Below are 23,905 nucleotides of genomic sequence, written 5' to 3' on the forward strand. Positions count from 1 at the left end.
AAACTCCCTAAGAAAGACTAAAATTGCAGTACGCATGCCGAAGTTTGAATTTGGGCGGCATTCCAGTTATTTTAAATTATCGATTCGTTTAACAGTGTCGTAGGATGGAGAACGTAGAAAATGCAGTTTTGATTGATTGCAGGAACTTTTTTTATCAATCAATTAAAAATGTGTTCTTGAGATAATTTTTCTAAAAAATTCTAATTAAATTAATATTGCAGTTTTGCTTTGTTGAATTAAAAAGCATTTTAGAACTTTTGTTTTCTAATTAGGTTATGTTAATCATTTTACTTCAATATAAATAAAAACGTCCAAACCCACAATTTCGAGAGTCATCTAAACTTTCTTCATATTACCACTTATTTAACACTTTCCAGTCAAAAATCTGAGTCACAAGAAAAACTCACTTATCAATCACTAATAAATTAGTGATTCATCACCAAATGCCCACGAAACTACGTCCGTATTAAAAAACGGCATCACCGAAATGAGACACGTTCGAAATAAATTCAACATATTTATAAATGGACCTAATGACTTTATGACAACATACTCTTGTTATACTAAAAGTGTATAACAATTTAAAAAATATGGCTTCAGCTAAATTTCTGCGGAAATTAGCTCTGCACATACTTTCTTTCGAATTCTCCATTACCCGTCATTAAATAAATTTTCGAGTTAATTTTACCCGGAAATTATAAGAAAATGTTTCAGTTCGGTGTTACGTAACCCAGGAAAGAGTTAAAATATTCAAACGTAATCATAATAAGTGAATTTAGTTGGTACGGTACGAAAATTTCAAATATGCGTCGGCGTCGGATGGAAAACGAAATAAAATTCGTTTAGGATTTATTCTAGTTAAATTTAATTGCGAGAAATGGAATTTTGGAGGTGCTAAATTTTATATTTTGCATGACTAATAAAATTATGGGTCTTATTTTCAGGAAAAATTCATTAAAAGAACACGAAGAAGCAGATTTTAAGGGTTTCTGATGAAAAGTTACGAGATTTTTCAGTGAATTTAATTACCGTTAAAAGAGTGTAGCTATTATATAGGGTGTTACAAAATGTTCGCAAAAAAAAAGATAGCAAGATAGAAACCATTAACATGAATAATAATTTGTCCTAAAAACAACAAATTTTTAAAAAGTTATAGCGCTTTAAAGTTGGTAATGGTCAACAAATTTAAGCAATGTGTAGATAAAACTAGAAACAAATTTCATTAATTAATTAATAGCCAGTTAACAAATTTCATTTATAAAATTTTAAATTTTTATTCTTTTCCTGATTTTTATAGACTAAATTAATTTGATAAATGTTCTGTTGATTTCAATTTGGCTTCAGATTTTTTAATTTCTATATGTTCCTTTCATTTCTTCCGAGTTATAGGTATAAAAATTGATTTTTATAATAAAAAAAAACTCGAATTTTAGATTTCAAAGTTGTTTGCTGAAATTTTTACTGTTACTTAGAACATAAATTTCTAAAGTTCTCAGGTTTTTTGGATTTCATTTTATGTTTTAGGTTACCATACTGCAAGTAATTATTGTTATTAGAAATAAGGCTTATTAAATTATCTCACTAAAGAAATTAAAAAATGATAAATAAACTTGGAACTTTTGAAATTCAACATTTGATGACCTATAAGTAGAAATCTAAAAATTTTCGAAATTGAGAACTAAGTATTTTTTTTAATTCTTAGATTTATTTTAGATTATTTAAATTTGGTGTAAAATCTTTTCTTGCTTTTGATATTAAAATTATTGTTTAATATTTAATTTTTTTTTATAAAACTGCCATTATTTTTACTGCAAAAGCCTTACCGCACAGTTTTGTGATAATTGTGTAATTAATTTAATTTAACAACAAATCTGTTTAAGAACGGATTTTGCATTGTTCATGAATAATTAAATTATGGATATTAATATATGACGAGTGATCCATCATCTCTATACTAAAATATCATTAAAGCGATTTCACATGAATAATTTTATTGGTTTATTACGAAATTTTCCGACACCTTTACCGACTTTGGCTCCGTAATAAAAAAAATTGATTTAAATTTTACTATGCATTTAAAATGACTTTCTGGCTCTTTGTATGCTGAAGTATTTCGTGGGAAGAGAACCCACGATTTTCTGTCCACAGATCAGAGTTCACATTCAGTTGCCACAAAAATTTTCCATTTCATCTTTCCGATTTCCATGCACTTCTCACTCCATTAAAATTAATAACAAAAATAATAAATATCTAAGAAGAATACTTTCTTTCTGACTTTTACGATTATAGTTTAGTGGTCGTTGGAGGCTAGGTTGTGATATATGATAATTTCTATCAAAGTCTAACCCAATTCCTTGGGAATTCCGATGTCGGTGTAATGAGTCAAAAAATGAGCGTTTCCTATCGAAATTAAGCAAGATCTTGTAACTTTTACCCTGAAAATCGGATTGTTTAATAACTCTCGCTCGAGTGATTTCTTTTATAAAGTAACAGTGAAAACGCTCAAAATATTCAGCATTTCGTCAACGATTTCCTTGTGGGCCTAGACATTTGGCCTTGACAGTAACATTATAATGATTGGATAAGCAAGACAGGGAGCTGCAAGTTCTAGGCCATACTTTCACATACTTTCTTCTCTCGAACTGTGCGATGACTTCTCTCTACACACCACGCGCACAAATACGATCTATATTGCTGCCTGTTAACGAAACTTTCTTTGCATAATGAAAACGCCACGAATTTAAATTAATGACACTACCAATATGGCGGTACGCACAAATTTGGATAATGTTCTTGAAAGTAAAAATTGATTTGAATTTATAAAATTCGCGAAATTTTGTTTTATTATTATAATTCTAGAAATTTTTTTGCAACTTTCTTTTTAGCACTGTCTTCCAGTTGACAAGCTATTAAATCGTTCATATCATGTAGCAAATAATTATTTGGTTTCGCCGAGAATTGTTTGTTTTTGATCAACTGTCCGTGATTAAAGTTTTCTACCGGAGCTCCTTTTTTTCCTTTCGATTCGCAAGAAAACAGACTGGAAAATAGGCACACCTTAAATCTAAATTATGTACTTAAGAAACAAAACAAACAATTTATCACTTTGTAGGTCGACGGGTATAAATATTACGCATTCAATAATAATTAGGTATGAAGATCGAATTTATAATGAGCCATTGTGAGAACCATTTTTATGCACTAGAAGTAGTAATCGCTGGGAAATTCTTTTCACACACGAATTTTCAGCTCATTGTTCATATGTGGATCGCTGGATTTTAATGAACACACTTTTCACCAGTACACCAGTGTATGTCAAATTTCCAGAAGAGGTCACTTGGAAAATTTTGCTCCGTTCATGGCTCCCCGTATGTTTACTCAAAACAGCTTTCGAAACCTCATCAATATTAACAATAACAGCAAGAAATGAGAAGGTTTGTTGAGTAAAAATTGTCTTGGCCCAGGTCAGTTCAGTCCTTCTGAAACGCTTTCAGATCTGAATCTAGATCAAAACAGACGCCAAACAACTAATCACTTTTTTAGTGGAAGTGGTGCGGATTTTAACCAAATTAGGTTACCAAAAACGAATGTTAATTTAATTTATTGACAATTATTATTAGCTGATGATGTCAAACGACTTTCATTTTTTAGGTAAACATCAACGGAAGTTTGATAGTTTTTTGCGTTGGATAATATCACGTGATTATGGTTACTCATCGTCTTTTCCAAAACTGTTTTGGGAAACAAACTTTCATTGTATTTGACAAGATGCTAAATGCATTTCTATTTTTCATTTAAACTTATCATTTAAAATATTTTGCCAGTTTAAATAAGAACACTTGACAATTTCCTTATTTTGAGAACTGGTGTTAAATTGCTTGTAAAAATAATACGATATAAACAATAAAGAATTTCAAATTTTAAATATCAAAAGTACTGAAATCATTATTCCTTCAAAGTTACACAATATCTAGTTAAAAGATCTAAATAATCTGAAGCATTAATTTTTTTAACTTTTTTTAAAGTTGATAATTTTAAGTCAATATTAAGTTTGTAATAATTTCCAGCATTATCGTGGTATCATCAAATTATAAAGAGAAACCAGCTTGCAATCGCGAAATTCAAAATTCTAACGCATTTTTGCGTATTTTGTCGTCGTGGTGAAATCTCAAATATTCAATTTCTAAGGTGTTAAGTGTTTACATTGGAAACTGTCATTTTACAAATAAAGGTAATCCCTAATTTCGTAATTTCGTCGTAACATCATTGTTCAAAGGCAAAAATAATAATTTCTTTTGCAATTATTAATAACTGTAATTTTTGGTATTGCCGCACGTTTCCACGTCTTTGTTTATTAAAACTTGTGTAATTGTCCTTTAAACATCTTTTATCAAATTAGAAAGCAATCGAAAATTGTTAAATTCGCAAGTAATGAATAAAATGTGAAATAAGTCATGAAAGTGTAACAATGAAAAGAGTCGTTTCAGCATGACCATCAACAAATATTTTAGTGCAGATAGCTGCGTAAACAGTAATCGTTCCAATAAAAAAACACAAATTTTGGAAATTTTAATTTTGAAAAAAAATAAAAGTAAAATACTATACCTACAAAATTCGTAATTTTGGTAATTTTCGTGCTACAGGTATGAAATTTGTGAAAGTTACTAAGTTTGAGTTGTGTATTAACTCTGCCAAATTCCAAACGTGTAGGGCAAAAGACACTTATTTTAGAAATTTTCATTTTTAAGATAAAGCAAAAGTTTCCGACACCCAACACTAAAATTCGTAATTTTGGTAATTTTCATGCCCCAGCTAAGGAATTTGTGGGAGTTGCGTATTAACTCATTAAATTCTAAAATTGTAGAGCAAAAAACTTAAATTTTAGAAATTTTATTTTGAAAACAAAACAAACATTTCCCGTATAGGTACTCTACAAAATTCGTAATTTTGGTAATTTTTGTGCTACAGGTATAAAAATTGGGGAAGTTACTACTCTTGAGTTATGTATTAACTATACAAAATGCCAAAATTGTAAAGCAAAAAACACAAATTTAAGAAGTTTTAATTTTTAAGACAAAACAAAATTTTCCGACATCCACCACTAAAGTTAGTAATTTTGGTGATTTTAGTGCTACAACTATCAAATTTGGAGACGTTACTACTTTTAAGTCGTGTATTAACTCCACCAAATTGCAAACTTGTAAAGAAAAAGTTCAATTTTTAGAAACTTTTGTTTTTAAGACAAAGCAAAAATTTCCGATGTTCGTTACTAAAATCCGTAACTTGAGTGCTACAGCCATAAAAGTTAAGGAAGTCTCTACTTTTGAGTCGAATATTATCTCTACCAAATTGCAAAATTGTCGAATCTTTGAATGTAACGAACTGAGAACTTTAAGAAAAAACTTAAAAACCAAAAGTTTTAAAATTAAATCTATTTCTTGACGTTCTTTTTTCGGTTTTATATTCTATGCGTGTTTATTAGAATTGTCTTTACATTCTCTGACTTTCAGTGTTTTTTATTCTTGGATTTTATTTTTGTATAGTTTTTAGACACCATTTTAAATAAAGTAGTTATGCAAAATGAGCAGTTTATTTTTAAAATATGGAAAATAAATGGAATTAAAATAATAAAATATATGTCAATGTTATAGTAGGTACATGTATTTTTTATAAAATCCTTTTATTTACTTATAAATATTCAAATGATATTTTTTATTGCGAAAATAAAATTGTAATGTACAAACCTTTCCAAAACTATATCCCAAATTGCTCCAACTGGTCAAAAATCTTTTTTTTATAGTTATTTTGTACGTACATAGAAAATAAACTGTTTATGAAAAAAAAAATTAAAGAAAAGGAGAAATATTTTAGTGCTGGTAGAAGGTTCTTGAGTCGCCTGATTTGTTTCATTAATTTATTAAAATGAAAGGTTAATAATTACTTGTCTGAAAAAAGTGTTGTGTGTAACGAAAGACGAGAAATTGTATGTAATTACGGTTGGTTTCAGTAGCCAACTGCACGTAATGAAAAAGAGCAATAAAAGGAGAGTCCTGGTAATTTATAAACGATTTCGACAAAATAATGGGCTCAAAAACAAGCTGCAAGTGCTCAAGGTTATAGAAAAAGGTAATTGCGTAAGCACAACATCCGTATTCTTGTGCCCATATACGAATCACACGTGCATTCTTCTGGTATCCGAGCAATAAAAGGGAGAAAGTTACCATTTTGGCCACCCGATTATTTTTCAAAGAAAGTGTTATCAGAAAAACTGGAGTACGCGAACTAGAAAATCTTCACCATTATGATAACATCTCGTGCGATTTTTCAAGGTTTAGCTTCGCTCTCAATGTTTGTTTAATTGTTTAGCGACAACAATGCTTTGTTTCTTCAGATTCCTCAGCTTTTTAGGTTAAGCAGTGCCAAGAACTTTATCGAGTTTTTTTGTAGAAAAGTTATCAGGACGTCATCGTTACCATTATTATACGATTTCTATCAAGATGACCTTTCCATCTCCTCGTCATGCCAAAATTAGGATTCCCATCAAAATAAAAACAAACATCAGATTCCCTCAAGGCATGGAACTTTAGAAAGTGAACGCGTCTTAAAAAATTCTGTACCTATCATGCTGGTCACATCACAATTCTAGTGAAACTGAGCGGGTTATGAGTGAAAACTACGTACTCGTAATATATGGGTGATTGGCCACAAGTTCAGTAAAGTTTAAGCTGAATAGAATAAAATGTTTAAGACTCAAAAGAATGACACTTTCGTTTTGATTCATCATTATGTGCAGTTGGACATGAAATTACGACACAATGTTTTGAGGCGCATTATTTGCTTTGTTACTGGGTAATGGCATTGTCTGACTGAGTTTTAACAATAATGAAAATGTCAAAATCTCTATTAACAATTTCAGAATATTTATATAAAAAATTAAACGTCTGGTTTAATGTCCGTATTAACTAATAAAGGTCAGGTTTAAGGCCGTAAATTAGGCATTCGAAATGTTAAGGTTAAGCTTCCTAATTAAGTAACATAATATCACGTATGAATGCTCAAATTCTCTGTAGCTACAATTAGATATGTTGAAAATTAACTGTTAAATTAAAGATGAAGTCGAAAATCACTCTTAATCTAAATATGTTCATGCTAATACATATATTAAAAGCGAAAGAACGAAAGACAAAATTTACAAAATTTTCAAAAAACAAATAATTTTACTGAAAAATATACTAAAATATGCAATAGAATTTTTAAATCCTTCAGGTTCTTGGATTTTCCAGCACTACACCTAAAACTATTTTGGCTGCTATAAAATTTAGTTTCTCAATTACTTGGCACCCTCTTAGATTGTGGATTCTAAAGATTTCTAATTGCTTATTTGTTTTTTTTTACAATTATTAACGATTTTAAAAAATCTTGCCACTTTTTCAAGTATAAAGATTTTTATGAATTTCGATTTCCCCCATTTGTCAATTTTTTCAGATCCTTCATTTCCTGCAGATCCTTATTAAGATGCTTAAGACTATTTTGGTCTTTTATATATTTTTTTAGATGTCCCATATTTTCTAAATATATTTAAATCATGAGGTTTAACATCTTGAGATTTTTGTTCAATAGAAAACATTTCTAGAGTTTCCTAAAAGTACTGGGAATTGTTAAGAAAATTTTGAAGTTTAGGAATCCCTCAGAATCATCTCGAATAATAGATAATGCTGTAAAAGTCTACAGAAGCTTAGAAAACCAAAAAAATAGAAAAAATAGAAAAAAATTAAATGTGAAAAAATTTATAGAAATTAAAATAGTTTGGGACAGTTCTTGATGAAACAGATTTACATAATTTCTTCAATTTTTTTTTCTGCTGGAAACTACAAATTATCATTTAGAAACATTTTTTGTTAGATCACAGAATTTCAAATGATAAATGATTACTTATCTCAATTTTTCAAAAAGTTAATTGTTGTTTTTCGTTTTTTTGCTTTTAACTTCTAAAATGCTTGACTTATACACATCGGGTTTGGTCCACTTGAAGATTTTGAGTTGCTTTTTTGATTAATATTAAAGAGATTTGACGACGTTTTTGTATAAAAAAAATTCTTAAAAATGACCTATAAATTGAATGGTGTTATGCAACAAAGATCCAATCCACAAAAAAAATTTAATGTACCACTTATTAGGGTTATTAAATCGATTAAAACTGTCACCATCTGTTAAGCCTTGTATGGACCTAAAATTCTTCAAGCTAATAGTCCAACTGAGGTGCTACATCAGTTTTACTGTAATTTTGCACTACAGAATCGGTAAAATTAAGGCTTGAATAGCGGTGATCTCCGTTTTTAGACCACACTGGCTGGATCTTTATTGCGTAACACTATTCAATTTAATTCTCAAATTCTATAACATAACTGCCAATATCTCATTTCTTTCTAACAATAAATTAAATCTAATACAATTTGTCTTTATTTTATACAGAATTTTATGTAGGATGCAAATCTGTGCTTAAAATTTTCCTAGAACAAGTAATAACTAAATTAGAAGCTATTTATATTTTGCTGTGCTGCCAAATTGCAAAACTGCGATTTTTTTGAATTTCTAAAAATTGGTATTTCCGCAACTCAGACCATTTTTTTCAAAATTCCTGGTTCCTTTTATATTACAAAATTCTATTTCTGTTGCTTTACAGTTTTGTAATTTTCATTAATATTTTGTGACGTTTTTTTGTAGTTATCCCGAAATTTTGACTTTGATTGTTTTGTGACAAATGTTTTTATTTCTACGTTAAAAATTCAATATAAAATAACATTAAAATTTCTAGTCGAGCGGCTTATTCAAACTACAATCTTATTTTAAAAATCTCATTACTCTGAAAACAATTAAAACAAAACATTTCAATTAATGTAATCCGTGAGTTATTCTAAATTCTCTAAACCGATCGATGTAATCTTCTTAGCGCTTGTAATAAATTAGTTCTGTTACATTTTATCAGCATAACGAGAAAATTATTCTAATTGTACAATAATAACAAACCCGATTTCTTTGGCGTTCTCAATTCCTGGAAATTTTCTGTGATTGAGTCAATACGGTAACTTCACCATCTGCTTTTTTTGTAAGCGCCAGCATCTGTGTCTTAATTATTATTATGCACTATGTAAAGCCGTGAATCTTTTACTTGCATGTTGTTTGTATGGGGAGCGAAGTCTCTTGAAGTGAAAGTGGTGAGTGTGTGAAAGTTAACTCTCTAGCATGGACGTCTTTGTTGCTTCAGTCGGCCCCAAGTGTTCATCGGTGCCTGTGATGTGTCGTAGTGTTTTGTGTTTGGTTTTTTAACGCCGAACAATAATCCCAACAATCAAACTGTAAAAATGCAATAAATCCGCACTACTCCATAAGTAAAGTACTGTGATATTAGTATTTAATAGGATGAGTTTAGAGCACTAAGGGCACGGCGCTTACAGAGGAAGGGTGAAAATTAAATGGAACAGAGTCAGAATGAACCAAATACATTCGCGACTTTTGGCCTTAGTTTTGAGCATATTTCTGATTCACGCAGCTGACCCTCCGGTGCAGAGATCTTCAGGGGCATTTATTCATTATCTTCCTAAAAACAACACTGAAGATATAGTACAGTCGGTGGAGCAAAACACTGAAAACTTGAAAGTCTTTCACGGTTATCTGGTTAACATTAAGAATGAGTCATCCGAGAGAGAGACTCTGGCTAAAAATCCCCGTGATAACGACGAATTGAAGAATCATGACGCCATCAACCGATTTCTCCAAAGAGAAAGAAAAACAGCATACGAGAAGTTGCTCGAAAAGGATTTCATAAGACCTCTATTAAAGCTGTACGAGCAGCACATCCATCTAGAACCGAATTATGTAACAGGAAATTCTTCTGGTTCAGCGCGAATTTCCAAGGAAGATTACGTTGAAGACTTCAAAGTCTTGTCGAAAGACGAAATTGATTTGTTGATTCACGGGGGAGAGACGTATCAACAGAATCATGATCAGTACACGGAACAGAGCATCAGCAGAAGAGATGACACCACAGATGGGAGCGGTGATGAGCACATTGGGGAGATTCTACCGCCGAGTTTGCCGAAGCCTCACAGGTTTAGTCCAGTGAGGCGGTTTTATTACCAACCGCAAGTTAGAAGTCGGAAGTCTTATGATGAGGGTTTTAAGCCCTTGCGGAAGCCGATCACTTTCCCGGGGGAGCGGTTCCGCCCGGAGTACGAACCTTCTGGGTTCTCATCTGAGGGTTTTGACCCGTACCGACCCGAGTCGTTCGAAACTGAAGAAAGCCGTGTATATAGACCCACCAGATTAGGACTTCCTCCAAGTGAAGTCTCCGGTTTTCGGCTCCCGAGGAGGTTAAGACATCCTGAAGGGTTTCCTCCAACGGCTAGAGAACCCTTCTGGCAAGCTGCTTGGGCGAGTTCACGGCGACCACGAGTGATCTTTCCTTCAGATTTGGTGGCGTTTAGAGAGCCCAACGGGAACCAGGAAGAGCCTGACTGGTTGGCTGGAGATAATAATTTGCAGGATATTCAAGAACAGGATACTCGAGATAGAGGTAATTGTGCGCTATTATTTCTCGTTTTTTATGTAACAGAATCATTAAAATACAACGAACGTAAGAGCGCAATGATTGAAGAAAGCGTCTTCATTTTTTCTGCTTAAACTCTTGTATTGGTTTAGCTGGTTTCACTTTCTTCAGCATTTGTCTTTATTTGGCACACGCCGGAATATGATTACTACTTTCGTGAAATTAACGTTAATGAATAGAATGCAATATTTTATGTGAAAGCTCATGGAACAATTGGACATTTCCAATCGGGCACTTTCGATTTTCAATTGAACTTGAAATCTCAAGGTCGACACGCTCAGCTTTTTTTGAATAGAAAAGTCAGTTTCACGACAATCATCATGTCATGAGAAAAAAACATAACTAGGCCAATGTTAAGCAAATCGTGAAATTTCAAGAAATGGGTGAATAAGGTCAGGTTGGGCTAAGTCAACTGTTGAAAATTCTCTTTTGTAACTTAACACTTTGCACTGCTAGGGACGATATTGGGGTGCGCTTCTGGGGTGACATGTGAATTTTTCCTAACGTGCTGGCTGTCGGGGGGTGTGCTAGAGTCTCCTTGCGATGGCTTGTTGAAGGGCTGCTGTCAAAGAGGAGCTTCCAAGAATGGTCACAGCGCAAACCTGGCGGTCGGTACCATCGAGGCACCCCACGAATCCCCCAAATCCGGTCTTCCCGACATGGATTATCGTAAGTGGTACCGAACGCTTGGATTGCATGCGCCACTCTGTATATATTCAGGTGCATGAGAACAGCATCGAAAATGGAGAAAGTGATCGCAGTATATCACAAGACTTTCGCTTTGCTTAAAACTAATGGTTTAATTAATTAATACGCATGTTTATGGGCAATTAGTGTGGCTAACTTTTCACTTGTAAAAATGCAATTACTGAATTTTCGTGACTGACTTTATTATAATTGCTTGAGTTTCCAGGCTGTGGTATTTCAACGAACCGGCAGCAAGCTCAAAGACGAATTGTCGGAGGAGAGGAAGCTGGATTTGGGACTTTTCCTTGGCAAGCGTACATTAGAATCGGATCCTCCAGGTATTAATCTTCTTGTTATCGTAATAGGTGTTTATGATTACCAACTTCACGGTGAACAACCACAGTGCAAACTATTAACTTTCGTGGTTTGTAAATTAGAAATTTTAGAAATTACACCATTTTCATGGTTACTAAAATAAAAAATTAGACAAGTGACGAAAATAGAAACGCTTTTTTGGAACAATTTTCTTTTAAAATGAGTTGTTTATTAGTGATAATTACCAACAAAAAATGATAAATGCAAACCGCGAAAACGGTTTATAGTAATAATTATACTTTTTGATTATTTGGTTTGGAATTGAATATTTATTTTCTTGGTTCTTTTGCATTATTTTTTTAGTACTTTCACTAGCAACTGTTGTGACTTTGACATTTACATTGTTGCTTTTACTACAAAAAAATTCAAATATTCCTAATCCTAAATTTGGTGAAAAGACGATAACACGATTTTTTAATGCATTAATTTTCATTTTTCTAAATGAATTTGCATTCAACTTCCTTCCAAGAGCTAGTGTATCAAAAGCAACAATGAAACATCATCATAAAATATACAAGAGAAACCGTCTCTGCAAGTTTCCAATAAAAGAAAAAATACATTAACTTCACAGTACATAAAATAATAACATGTAACGATTTTTCATAACAGGAAAGCCGTTAAGAAAGCTATCAAAAGGAAAAATTTTGCTAGTTTTCGAAGAAATAGATGTGATAAATCGTTGATGAAAAGTTGTAATTCGTGATTCACGGTCAATTTATCGAAAAGAAATCGAATCATTAATCGGCGTTTATTGCATCAATAAATCGTTTTATGCTTTACCCAACGCCCAATTTATTATATGTATTTATTCAAATGAATGCGGGAGTTATTTATCGCCAAATTAAATTTCGTGGGTAATTAATAAACATTTGAGTTCTGAGTGAATTAGATTCGTTTCAATTAATTTTTATGAATAAATTAATATTGATGCGAATAATAATCGGATTTCACGAACATTTTCGAATGTACGATTCGTGGGCAGAATCCATCAATTCAGTGCATAAAAAATGATTACTCAATGAATGTAAGTCGTTTATCGGTTGAGGAAATCCCAGCTCAAACTGGAACAGGAATTGCGTTTCAAGTTTTAACTTACTGATATCTCAGATGTGCATGAAAAAAACAACACCGAACTTTCTAATGCAGTAGGTAACTTTTTATATTTCCCAAACTGAATTCTTTATATTTTCTTTGATTTAATTAACGATACTGAGAAATATAAAACATGTCGATCCATCGACTTATCTCACTCATCTGAGTCGATTGCGTTTTTATGACCTGGGTTTCGGTCGAAAAGTTCTTAATTTTCTTCTAATTTATTTTGATTAAAATAATTCATGTCTGTGTTTCCGGACAATTGTGGCTTCAGACAAAGCGACAGCTATTGTTCCTTTCGTCGTCAAATTAAAATTGAACTACTTTAGCGACAATGCAAAATTTCCCGAAAACCGAACTATTGTTAAGAAAGGAAGCGGATTTACAGGTTTTTACCATGGATTAAGTGCGTTTTAGGCATTTTTTGCAGCACGCATTATGATGCGTCAGTATGATTTTATGTAACTCGCAAATGGCATGCATTACATAGTAATTCTTTGCTAGAAAGCGGATTAATTACAAAATTACTCTTTACAACCAAGTGGGTATCTATTAGAGTAACCAGAGAAAAAATAAAGTTACAAAAGAAATTTGTTTCCTGCATTTCGATTTAGTTCCTTTGTTGTTTGGAGAGGAAGCGCAATAATTCAATCTCGAGAAAATTGGGTTACTCGTTTTTTTTTAAATGAAAAAACGGATTTGTGATAATCGCAGGTTCACATGGAACATGACAATTTTCTCTTTTTTAAACACAATGCGCGTGAATTTGACATTGCTTCAAAATCGTGTGCGAATTGAGAACGAATATAAATCCATACACCCACACTGCGATTGTATACGATGTCAGATCGAATCCACATTCACTGACATCAATTCTAGTTTTAACATTTTTATTTTTGTAATTTTAACAATAAATTATGTGTATTAATCTAAAGTTAAAGAATCCTAAAGGTTGACAACACAATACTTATTGTTTACTAATAATTGACAGATTTCTACTGCCTTTGTGCTATTTCTGTGATATTTGCTTTCAGCAGTTGTATGTTAATAAGTATGAACAAGGAAACAATCCGTTCATTCATTTCCAATAATTGGAAGCTCGATTACACCAAATTACCGTGCGATAAGAAAACCACCGTATTAATATCCGTACAAATTTACAAGATGTGGTGAAAGCACAGTTGCAATTTATTCGTATTTTTCCACAATTTATTTATCTGTTTACATCTATGCGAAATGATGAAGCAACATTTTTGGAGAGCGTCCAACCAGATAGTTTCGTACCATTTTCTAGCCCCATTTTTCATCCTTGACGTCTCATTCAAAAGACAATTTTTCTACATATGAAAAATTGTCTTTTGCCGTTATATAAGGAAATTTCCTAGAAAAAAATTTACATCTCATGTTGTGTTCAGGAATTTCTGCAATGATGGGTTTTTAAACTTTCTCTCAAGATGTTTCTTTGGTGGTTTTTATTTTCATTCCCGTGTTGTTTTTTACCGCGATATCAGAACCACTCCTTTGCTTTTATCGTGGTCATTTGTTAGCTGCTTTCTTACGCGTTTTCATTTAAACTTCTGGAAACTTCATATTTCATCTTAAATGTGGAATATTTTCCGATCACCGGGAATTAAGTGGACGTTAAACTCGAGAAAGCGAAAAGAACGTAAATATTGTTGTTTTTGGCAGGAAATTGCACAAAAAATCGCCGTTGTAGAATATCGCGCGGTTGTGCGTTTTGTCTAAACAAAAAGAAAGCCGAGAATTTAAGGGCTTTTTTGAACGTGTTTTAAATTCAATTTATTTTTAATTTTAGAAGGAATTTTAATACTCAACCATATATTTAAAGAGTTTTAATAAATTTCAGAACCTTCCACTTCAATCCCATGAAAAGTTAATTTTCTATTAACATACTTTACCCGCACGCCACTGTTTTTTTTCAGGAAAGTTTACTCGTTTATGCAACCAGTAAATGTTTCAGGTGCGGCGGGTCTCTAGTCAGCAGGCGTCACGTCGTAACAGCGGGGCATTGTGTGGCAAGAGCAACCCCTAGACAGGTGCATGTCACCCTTGGAGATTATGTTATCAACTCAGCAGTTGAGCCATTGCCCGCTTACACCTTCGGGGTTTCTCAAATACAGGTACGGGTAAAAGGTTTTTTACGAGGGGATAAAAGATTTTTCACGTCTCGATTCGGAGGACTAGTCCTTTGAAAGTGATTTATAACAACGATTTAACTGATGAGAATGGACATGGAAATCGAGGATTCAGGTTTTATTAATTTGTGTAGAAAAAGAATTTATCTTTGAGAATGTTAATAGATGGAAATAATTATCTCTGGTTAAAACAATATTAAGCTGCCCGGGGAGCTTACCTGCACACAGACCAACCAAGCTTCATTTTCTAGTTCTGTTTATACTCAAATTTGTTGATTTATGTTGATTAACTGTATTACCATACTTGTGTTGTAATAGTTTTACCATGTAGCAACGGTCAGACTCGTGCAAAAATGTAGTGTGATTGGTAATTTTTTTTAAATATTACGGCTGACACCGTTGATTCAGCGAAACTGTATCTTCACAGCGAATAGAATAACTTTGCCGGAAGTACATGTAAACCATTTTATTTCTGCTGAATTCATACAAATGTTATGCATACTCAAATATTTGCAACACAGTTGCCATCACGGATATGTAAAATGTAGACATCTAAATTTGACATCAAATTTTACTGTCTGAGCTTGCGAGCTATGAAGCTTGAAAGTGCCAGAATTGGTAGCAATTGATAACCAAATGTTATAACTATGCAAATTTGTCAGGCAGAGCGGAACTGCTGTAGAAGTAAATTGAAATATTGCCTGAAATTTATCAGCAACATAAATTGTAGTGAAAAGTAGTCTGGAAAAATCAATACCCTAGATAACTGCAATTTTATGCAAAAATTTTATGCGTGGTAACTTTAAAATATTAGTTTTTCTCTTTGGTCATTTAGTTCGTCAGGTGCTGGTTATTAATTTCAATTTTAAAACGATATTTTTACTGTTGTTTGAATAAATGTACAACATCTGAACTTTTCACATCATTCTTTGCATACTTTGTCTTTCCAAACACGTCACTATTCGCTTTTTCTCCTTCCTCTTAGCGTGAATTCAAATCACCATCAAAGCAATCCAGACACCACGGCCTCCCCTTTACTCCCGTACTCTTTTAATAACATTCTGTTTCCAGGTGCATCCTTTCTTCAAATTCACGCCTCAAGCAGACCGCTTTGACGTCGCCGTCCTTCGTCTCGACCGCACCGCTCATCAGCTCCCCCACATTACCCCCATCTGTCTCCCCCCACGCGGGGAAAGCTTCCTTGGAGAAGTAGGGGTGGCAGCTGGTTGGGGGGCGCTAAGTCCCGGATCCAGATTACGCCCGCAAACTCTCCAAGCTGTGCAAGTGCCAGTGATAGATAATCGTGTGTGCGAACGATGGCATAGGTCGAAAGGGATTGGGGTGACTATCTACGACGAGATGATGTGCGCGGGATATAAAAATGGGGGTAGAGACAGCTGCCAAGGCGATTCCGGGGGGCCATTAATGCTGCAGAAGCAAGGACGATGGTTCCTGATCGGAATTGTCTCGGCGGGATATAGTTGTGCGCAGCCGGGACAACCGGGAATTTATCATAGGGTAGCACATACGGTCGATTGGATCACGAGGGCCATTGGTGTTTAGATACCAGACCCATGGACTCGAATTTCAAATTGAATTTTCATCGAGCGACGTTGTATACTGTTTAGCTTTTATCTGTTGCTAGCTTCGATCTTGGAAGGAATTGCAACTGCATTTTTGCGGAAGATTAAAATTAGACTGGCTTGGTTTAAAAGTTATCTGAAGAGCAATAAATTCACAATCTATAACTCTATAAATTACACCAGAGCGAGAGTTTAATCAGTTCGATTTTTTTCGGGCATTTCATTAACTCTCAGTGAAATGAACAATCGGAAACGAGCGAATTAAAACCATTTCTTAACAGTCAGAAAAAAATGAGAGAAAGAAATATTTTACCGCCCATAACGAAGGAGTTTTTTGTTACGAAAACGATTTTGAACTGAAATATTTTTATGGCAGCTCAAAATTACATACTTTGGATTCATATTTTATTCAAAATGCTTGAAATTTTTTGAGCACTCTGTACACAGATAAGAGTTTAGTTCAAAGCACTGAGTGTTCACTTACTTATTTATTGGTTATTATTACTGTTGCTGCCACCGCCAAAAGTATTAGAAAAATTAAGAACTTTCTGTACTAACTTTTATAACAATGTCGAAATAATAAGTGATAGTCATAATTTATCATATAATGGTCTTTTTTATAAACTTGATAGAATGAAAAGGATAACATAATCAAAGTGTCGTATTCAAAAAAGGTCATCATGGGCAAGAGGTTTAGTTTGTGTTGGCTACATTTGAAGCTAAAATTCAATGCCTTATTAAAAATAATGGGCAAAAAATGACCACCGCTTGTAAATTTTGTCTACTAACATGCTTATCAACTCATTACGGAAAATTTCTTGTTTTAGGTGTGGCAATACTTTTTATTTGCAGAGCATTTCGACCCATCTTGCTTGAAAGAATAGCATCATTTTCATGTCTACATCGAATTTCATTTTTCATGTTACGTTACTAACGCAACTTGAATACTTCACTTTTTATTAGCCAAATACATCAAATAAACAAAAAGAACAACGTCAGTTTTAGTTTCGCTTTAATTTTCCCGGAAGATTTGTTATCGTGAGATTTTAACATGTAAAGCAGCTCGAAAGTTATTGTTTCTGTTTTACCTCGAAAAATAAACAAACTTTGTGCATATAACTCAAAGTCAGATCTAAAATTTATTTGTATAAACAGATTAGCCAATTATTAAATCTTTATTAAAGCTCCCACTCGCATTTTCCTGCAACTAAATTTTCCGGCAGTTAATTAATTCCTTACGGTTCCATAAATCTGTTTTAAAAACTTTATGTGGAAACTGTTTTTATAATAATTGCATAAGTAAACAGAATGCACACTAGAATGAGCACAAATGCATTTATGCCTTGCTTGTTCAATGTACTAATTTTCAGTTTTTAACTTCATAGTTCTATTCCATAATTCAACAGCTTTTTATGTTTTTATGACAAATCTGGATGTCTCTATAAATATAGAAATATCTAGATTAGTCCTACCAAATAAGAAAACATGCCATTTAACACTAATCACCCGCCAAAAAGTTAAACTGCTTCGGTAACTTTTAATAGTCTTTAAATTCCAGAACTAACATTTAGTTTCTAACTAACTGTTCTTGTTGCTCCGGTGAAAAAGTTTTAACTTACCTGTTTAGACTTAAGTACCTACATTGTATACCTATTTGTGATTTTTAACTTAAGTAGGTTGATATTTAATAAACTGTAATTATTGTAAATTGAATCGCCAAGATTCATGTTAGTAAATTATTCATCTTAAATTATTGCTTCTGTGAAAAATGGACTCTTGTGAAATCGAATTTAAGTTATAGTGTTTTATTGGACTTGTACTAGTGCTAGGAAATTTGTTATAAATTAATAAAATCTACTATTTTATTACGCTGTTTAATTACCAACTTTCACAACTGATTATCTCTGTTACCACATAAAGAAAATTACCGGAAAGAAGCTTTCAGCAAACGTGTTACAAGAAATTATTAATTGAATTAGTGAATCCCACTTTTTGCGCCGATGTCACGAAAACAATCTTGTGGATGGTCTACAAACGCAGCGACATGATTTTTTTGTGCAATCATACTTAGAACTCGAGTCGTAATTAATTGGAGTTTTGAATAATTAAATTTATGAGGCGAGACACAGCCCTTCTTCCCAAACTTTTATCATTATCGTCACCAGCTATTAATCCAGCGTCTCAAGACCGTTAACCTTAAATCCATTGGGAGAGTCAAAAGTTTTATTTAATTTAGGAAGCACGTATGGATTTATTACCGCACCCGGAACAACAACATTTTCGTGCTGTTGGACCAAACAATACAATTAATTGTCTGTATAAAAACTGCGATGATTCGAATAATTGTCACACTCTTGCAATGGCTAAGTATTTGGTGGTTGTTCTTCTTTTGAAACTCGCAGCAACTCAAGTAAGTTTCCGGAAGTTTAAAGGAGTTTTACTATTTGTTTATTAGGTCTGCGGTTGTAGCTGCGGTTGTGGTGCTCCGCCACCACCTCCAGTTTACGACATTCCGGCGCCATTGCCACCACCGCCGCCACCGTCAGTTTGTAAAGAAATTGGTCTTCCTTATTATCCAGCGCCGCTACCAATGCCAGCCCCTATTTACAAGCCATTACCAGCACCAATTTGCAACCCATTGGCATTGCCACCACCGATTTATAAGCCTCTTCCTTTTTACAAACCTGTTCTGCCTCCTCTTTGCAAACCTCTGCCGCCTCCGATGCCGATGCCGTGTTATCAACCCCCAACTTGCGGTTTGATCCCAAAAGTTAAACCGATCGTTAAATACTCACTGGTAAGTCTCTAACTCGCTTTTCTGTTTTTTTTTATTGTAATTTTCAGCTCTCAAAGTTCCCTGGTTATGGTTGCGGCCTTAACTTAGCACCTCCAAAGATCTGTGGATGTTTTTGAATCTTGAATACAGTTAGAGAATGTAACCCGTTTCTTGAATAAAATTTTGAATGTACCAGTTTGTTTTGTCACCGTTTCCACGTGAATTAACCCGTTATCAATTTACTTTAAGATTTTTGTTGTTTTTGCGGTGCCGTTGACCTTTAACACTCGGCACGTTTTACAATTAATTTTTGCTTACTCGTCATTTCGCCACTTCCATCTCTTTCACGATTATTCTTCACAGCTTATAGCATAATGTAGGCCACTTTCGGACCAGTGCCGTTACCCTCGTTTACTGTTACACAGTTAAGTAAGTCTTCTTCGTCTTCTCGGCAATGCTGCGATTAATTTTTACCGAAATGTCTTGATAAAACATTATTTTTACCAACTGTGTTAAAAACCAGTGTGCCAAAAATTAAAAATGAGTGAGAGATGCGCACCTTCTTCTTGTTGTTGCTTTGTAGCGTTCACGTTTTCGCGTTCTTCGAATTTTGGAAGTCCAATAGTCGGAGGAATAGGAGAGAGAATGGCTACGAAAAGGAAATTACGATTAGCGGTGAGTGAAGGTTATTCTTTGCATAATTTTGTGTTTTGATCTAAATGTCGGAACGATTAAGTCATATGGTTCGGTGGAAAATTTGAGCTATCGCTTATTTAGGTAGTACTCGTATTGCTGGTTGCTTCTTGTTTTAAACTCTTTGTGGCAATATTTCTATATGATGTAATCAAAGGACTTTGATACAAAAGTCTTTTTTGAAGTCAGATTTTTGTCTGCAAGCTATCATTTTTCTAAAAACTACAAAACAGTGCAAACATAGAGAATCAGTACTAAAGGTAATTGCGAGCAGAAATGTTAGTAAAAAAGTACTTTTTCAAAACTTTTTTTTAATTCTCTGGAAATAATTTTAAATGGCATATAATTTTTTTAATCTCCTATGTTTTTTTACCTTTTTTTTTGGTAAAAATCAGGTCTTATCAAAAATTTTTTTTTTTTTAATTTACAATGTTTGATGAACATTTTTTCGGGAAATTTCTGAGCTTCATGTCTTCGGATTTACGACAGATACGAAGATGTGGTTTGCGCCAACATCTGGTCATACTAACTCTAGATTCAAAAATTTAATTTTTCGAAAAAAATGTGCACTCACTATTTGCAAAGCAAACTCAAATTATAGGATACTGTGGTCACAGAGCCAAAGTTTAAATTTCAAGGTTCAAAACTATTATTGATGCTTCATATCTCGGAAACTGCGATCAAACGAAAGATACGGTTTTTACCATCGTTTTTCTCGCAATTTTTTAGGTAAAAATGTGTTCTTAGATTTTTCAAAAGTCGAAAATTTAAGTCTCTCGAAAAAAACAGTCGAACTTCTGCAGTTGATATTTCCCTTATTTTTGGAGCAAACTTGCATTATTAAAGCTTACTTAACGCAAAATTTCATGCAGAGATTCCAAATTTATATACAGCAACAAATAACTGAGTTATGACCGGTTAAAGTTCCGGTTAAACGGTTTGCGTTATCGTTTTTCTCGGGCCTTTTTGCTTTAGAATTTGTTCTCAAAAACCCAAAATTCAATGATCATTTTCTTTCATGAAAAAAAAAACGACTCAATTGATAAAAATTTTTCAATTTTTTGTATTTTGGCCACCACTTGTAAATTATTTGACTTACCGATCTGAGATTTGGCCGATATTGATAGATTTTGAGCTGCTCTTTCGATTGATTTAAACTCAAAGGTATTAAACGTCGTTTTCACCTTAAAACAATTTATTAAAAATTACCCCAAAAGAACCCTTTGAAAATATATTTCGGTCAAAATCTCATTAATTTGTAAAGCACACTCAAGTTATTTGTGTTCATTTTACACGAATACGAAACTGTGCTAATTTTTCAAGTACGTCAACAAATAACCGAGTTATAACTATAACTATAAGTTATAGCTATAGCCAAATAAAATTTCAAATTGTCGTCAAAAAGCTAAAATTTTGAAGGTTCAGAAATGTCGGTGCATCATATCTCGGAAACTACTACAGACAGAGAGTTGAAGTTTTCGTCATTGTTGTTCTCGCATTTTGTTTGCTAAGAATAGGCTTCTACATTTCCGAAATTTAATTTTTTTTTTTTTGAAAAACAAAACGATTAAAACTATGTAAGTCGGCTTCGGTCGATATATCGCTTATTTTAAGAGCAAACTTTAGTAATAGAACACTTATCCGTGCTTAAAATTTACATATGACAACAAATAAGACACAGAATGTGTCAGTTTGAGTTTACAAAGAGTTGAGATTAAAACGTTACTCTAATTTCTGATTTTGCAGGAAGAATGTTTGTAACGCTCTTGGGATATCCACCAAAATGTGAACAGAAAGGGATTTTACACTCTTGCACGCTATCCTTCGCTTGTTGGCTCGTGGGAGGCTCGATTCAGCCAGGATGTGGCGCTAATCCATGGATTGTCGCCTGCTGTGTCACCTCCAAAAAGTCGTTAAGTCGCATTAATGAAGTGTCAAAACCACAGTAAGTTGGGCATTATCGACTTTTATAAAACTGTTAGGACCACTCTTTTGCAAAGTAATTTATTTATACACCTTCCTGATCTTTTCGATATAATTAATCCCGACTTTTTCCCTTTTTAGGATCAGGGAAGATAATTCACTGTTACCAATCCTGCAAAAGCGAATTGATGATTATGGAGATGAGTGTGGTCTATCAAGCGACAGAATATTAATGAAACGCATAATTGGAGGTGACGAGGCAAAATTTGCACAATTTCCGTGGCAAGCTTTCATAAAAATTGCTACCTATCAATGTGGTGGAGTTTTGGGTGAGCTTTTCTATCTTCTTTATTAATGAAGTTTTAATTGATGCTTTTCAGTTTCGCGGAAATTTGTGGCTACTGCCGCGCACTGTATTATTACAGCGAGGCTTAAAGACACTATGGTCTATTTGGGAGAATTGGACACACAGGATACAGGCAAAGTTGCAGAATTAGAACCGGCTGAATTACACAGGGTTGAGTATTATTCATAAAGTTCTCGACAAATTGTTTTGTGACAAGTTTGGGTTTTTGCGGCTCTCGAGAGGACTAGGAAATGATTATGTCTATTGTTGAGATATTAATGTGAAGGTAGTTTTTGCCCCTTTCACGATAATTATTCTCGTGGAACAAACATGAAAGTCATTGATTTCAATTTGGATGATTCAAATAAAGTTTGTTGAACAGGTTCAGAGGCAAAATAAAACACAAAACTAAAAATTAATGAGCTCACTCCAAGAATAGTCACAGAGGAGCGTTTCAGGATAACTGAATTTTCCTTTTCCTTTATTTTTGCCACCCACATATGTATTTCTGTTAATCAACGCCTTAACAATTCAGTTTATTTTTCTGTAGGCGAGATTGCAGTTTCTCTTTGTATCGTGTGACATTTAGTGTCATTTGCAGGTCCGTCGAAGAATCATCCACCCGAACTTTCAATTTCGAACGACGCAACCTGACAGATACGACCTGGCCTTATTAGAATTGATCACTGAAGCGGGCTATTCTTACCACATCTCTCCTATATGTCTTCCTAGCAGCGACATGTCTCTGACAGGGAGGAATGCTGTGGTTGCCGGTTGGGGTAAAATCCAACCTTCCAACGAACTAATGGGCACAAACGTCCTACGTAGCGCCACTGTCCCTATCTTAGACATAAAGGAGTGCATGGCTTGGCACGAGATTAAGCAGATTTCCGTTGAATTGCATGAAGAAATGCTGTGTGCAGGACACGAGTCGGGGAAGCACGATGCTTGTTTAGGAGACTCTGGGGGACCCCTCATCGTCCTGGAAAATGGGAGGTGGACGTTGGCGGGTATTACCAGCGCAGGGTTTGGGTGCGGAGAACCACATCAACCTGGAATATATCACAAAATTCCGGTGACAGCTGACTGGATCAGATCTGTTATTGGGTTATTATAATGAAATATTGGGAGGTTGGAACGAGGATTTTGATACGAGCTGTGTGGTGTTTGCGAAGATTGATGGGTTATATGTTGAATTGACTACTTTATAGGCAAATGTGCATATACAAAGTGTTACATCTCTACCTACACAATCTGTACAGATTAAACATGTTTTACTGTATTTTTTTCTGTAACTAATAAAATTTTGTTATTTAGAGGGATAAACATAATAACACCGTGAAAGAACCTTTCGTATTATTTTGCAACAACGACATTAAACTTATATAAGATATTTTTCAAATCAACATAATTTTGTGGTAATCTGAGAATAGTAAAAGACTACACTGATTGTACTTTTATCGTAATATCAGCGAAAATAAGAAAAAGAAGGAAACGGTGTTCGCTTCAGTTTTTATTTATTAAATTTACTCTCTCGAGGTTTACGCTGAAAATATTTAAACATAATCTTGATAAAAGGTTCGAGAAAATTGCAAACATGTCACCTCCCTGCTTTAAAAATTAAATATCGGCACTGTACGCTGTGATCGTCTTTTACTCTTTTTT

At 33.6% G+C, this 23,905-nt stretch overlaps 2 protein-coding genes across 2 annotated transcripts; both read left to right on the top strand.

Moving 5' to 3' along the window:
- The first annotated feature begins 9,293 nt into the window (after positions 1-9,293).
- LOC148181450 (uncharacterized) lies at positions 9,294-17,420 on the top strand. The gene is made up of 4 exons (XM_088036914.1): positions 9,294-10,573; positions 11,520-11,631; positions 14,745-14,904; positions 15,991-17,420. Exons 1-4 carry the CDS (start codon positions 9,490-9,492, stop codon positions 16,480-16,482), a joined length of 1,848 nt encoding a protein of 615 aa, XP_087893040.1. The 5' UTR covers positions 9,294-9,489; the 3' UTR covers positions 16,483-17,420.
- Positions 17,421-19,636: 2,216 nt separating this feature from the next.
- On the top strand, positions 19,637-23,517 carry LOC148181451 (trypsin-3). Its single transcript, XM_088042317.1, has 5 exons — positions 19,637-19,953; positions 21,718-21,916; positions 22,036-22,223; positions 22,275-22,411; positions 22,842-23,517. The coding sequence occupies exons 1-5, from the start codon at positions 19,830-19,832 to the stop codon at positions 23,355-23,357; spliced, it is 1,164 nt and encodes a 387-aa protein (XP_087898443.1). The 5' UTR covers positions 19,637-19,829; the 3' UTR covers positions 23,358-23,517.
- The last annotated feature ends 388 nt before the right edge of the window (positions 23,518-23,905 follow it).

Source organism: Gnatocerus cornutus, chromosome 1 (genome assembly GCF_029298725.1).
Source record: "Gnatocerus cornutus isolate USDA-ARS CGAHR chromosome 1, icGnaCorn1.1, whole genome shotgun sequence".
In the NCBI taxonomy this organism is placed as follows: domain Eukaryota; kingdom Metazoa; phylum Arthropoda; class Insecta; order Coleoptera; family Tenebrionidae; genus Gnatocerus; species Gnatocerus cornutus.

Excerpts from the sequence above, each read along its gene's own strand:
- LOC148181450 (XM_088036914.1), top strand. The coding sequence starts at position 9,490 with ATGAACCAAATACATTCGCGACTTTTGGCCTTAGTTTTGAGCATATTT. Across the intron at positions 11,632-14,744 it reads ATTAGAATCGGATCCTCCAG|GTGCGGCGGGTCTCTAGTCA; the intron begins GTATTAATCTTC and ends TAAATGTTTCAG. Across the intron at positions 14,905-15,990 it reads TCGGGGTTTCTCAAATACAG|GTGCATCCTTTCTTCAAATT; the intron begins GTACGGGTAAAA and ends TTCTGTTTCCAG.
- LOC148181451 (XM_088042317.1), top strand. The coding sequence starts at position 19,830 with ATGCGCACCTTCTTCTTGTTGTTGCTTTGTAGCGTTCACGTTTTCGCG. Across the intron at positions 19,954-21,717 it reads AAAGGAAATTACGATTAGCG|GAAGAATGTTTGTAACGCTC; the intron begins GTGAGTGAAGGT and ends CTGATTTTGCAG. Across the intron at positions 22,224-22,274 it reads TCAATGTGGTGGAGTTTTGG|TTTCGCGGAAATTTGTGGCT; the intron begins GTGAGCTTTTCT and ends GATGCTTTTCAG.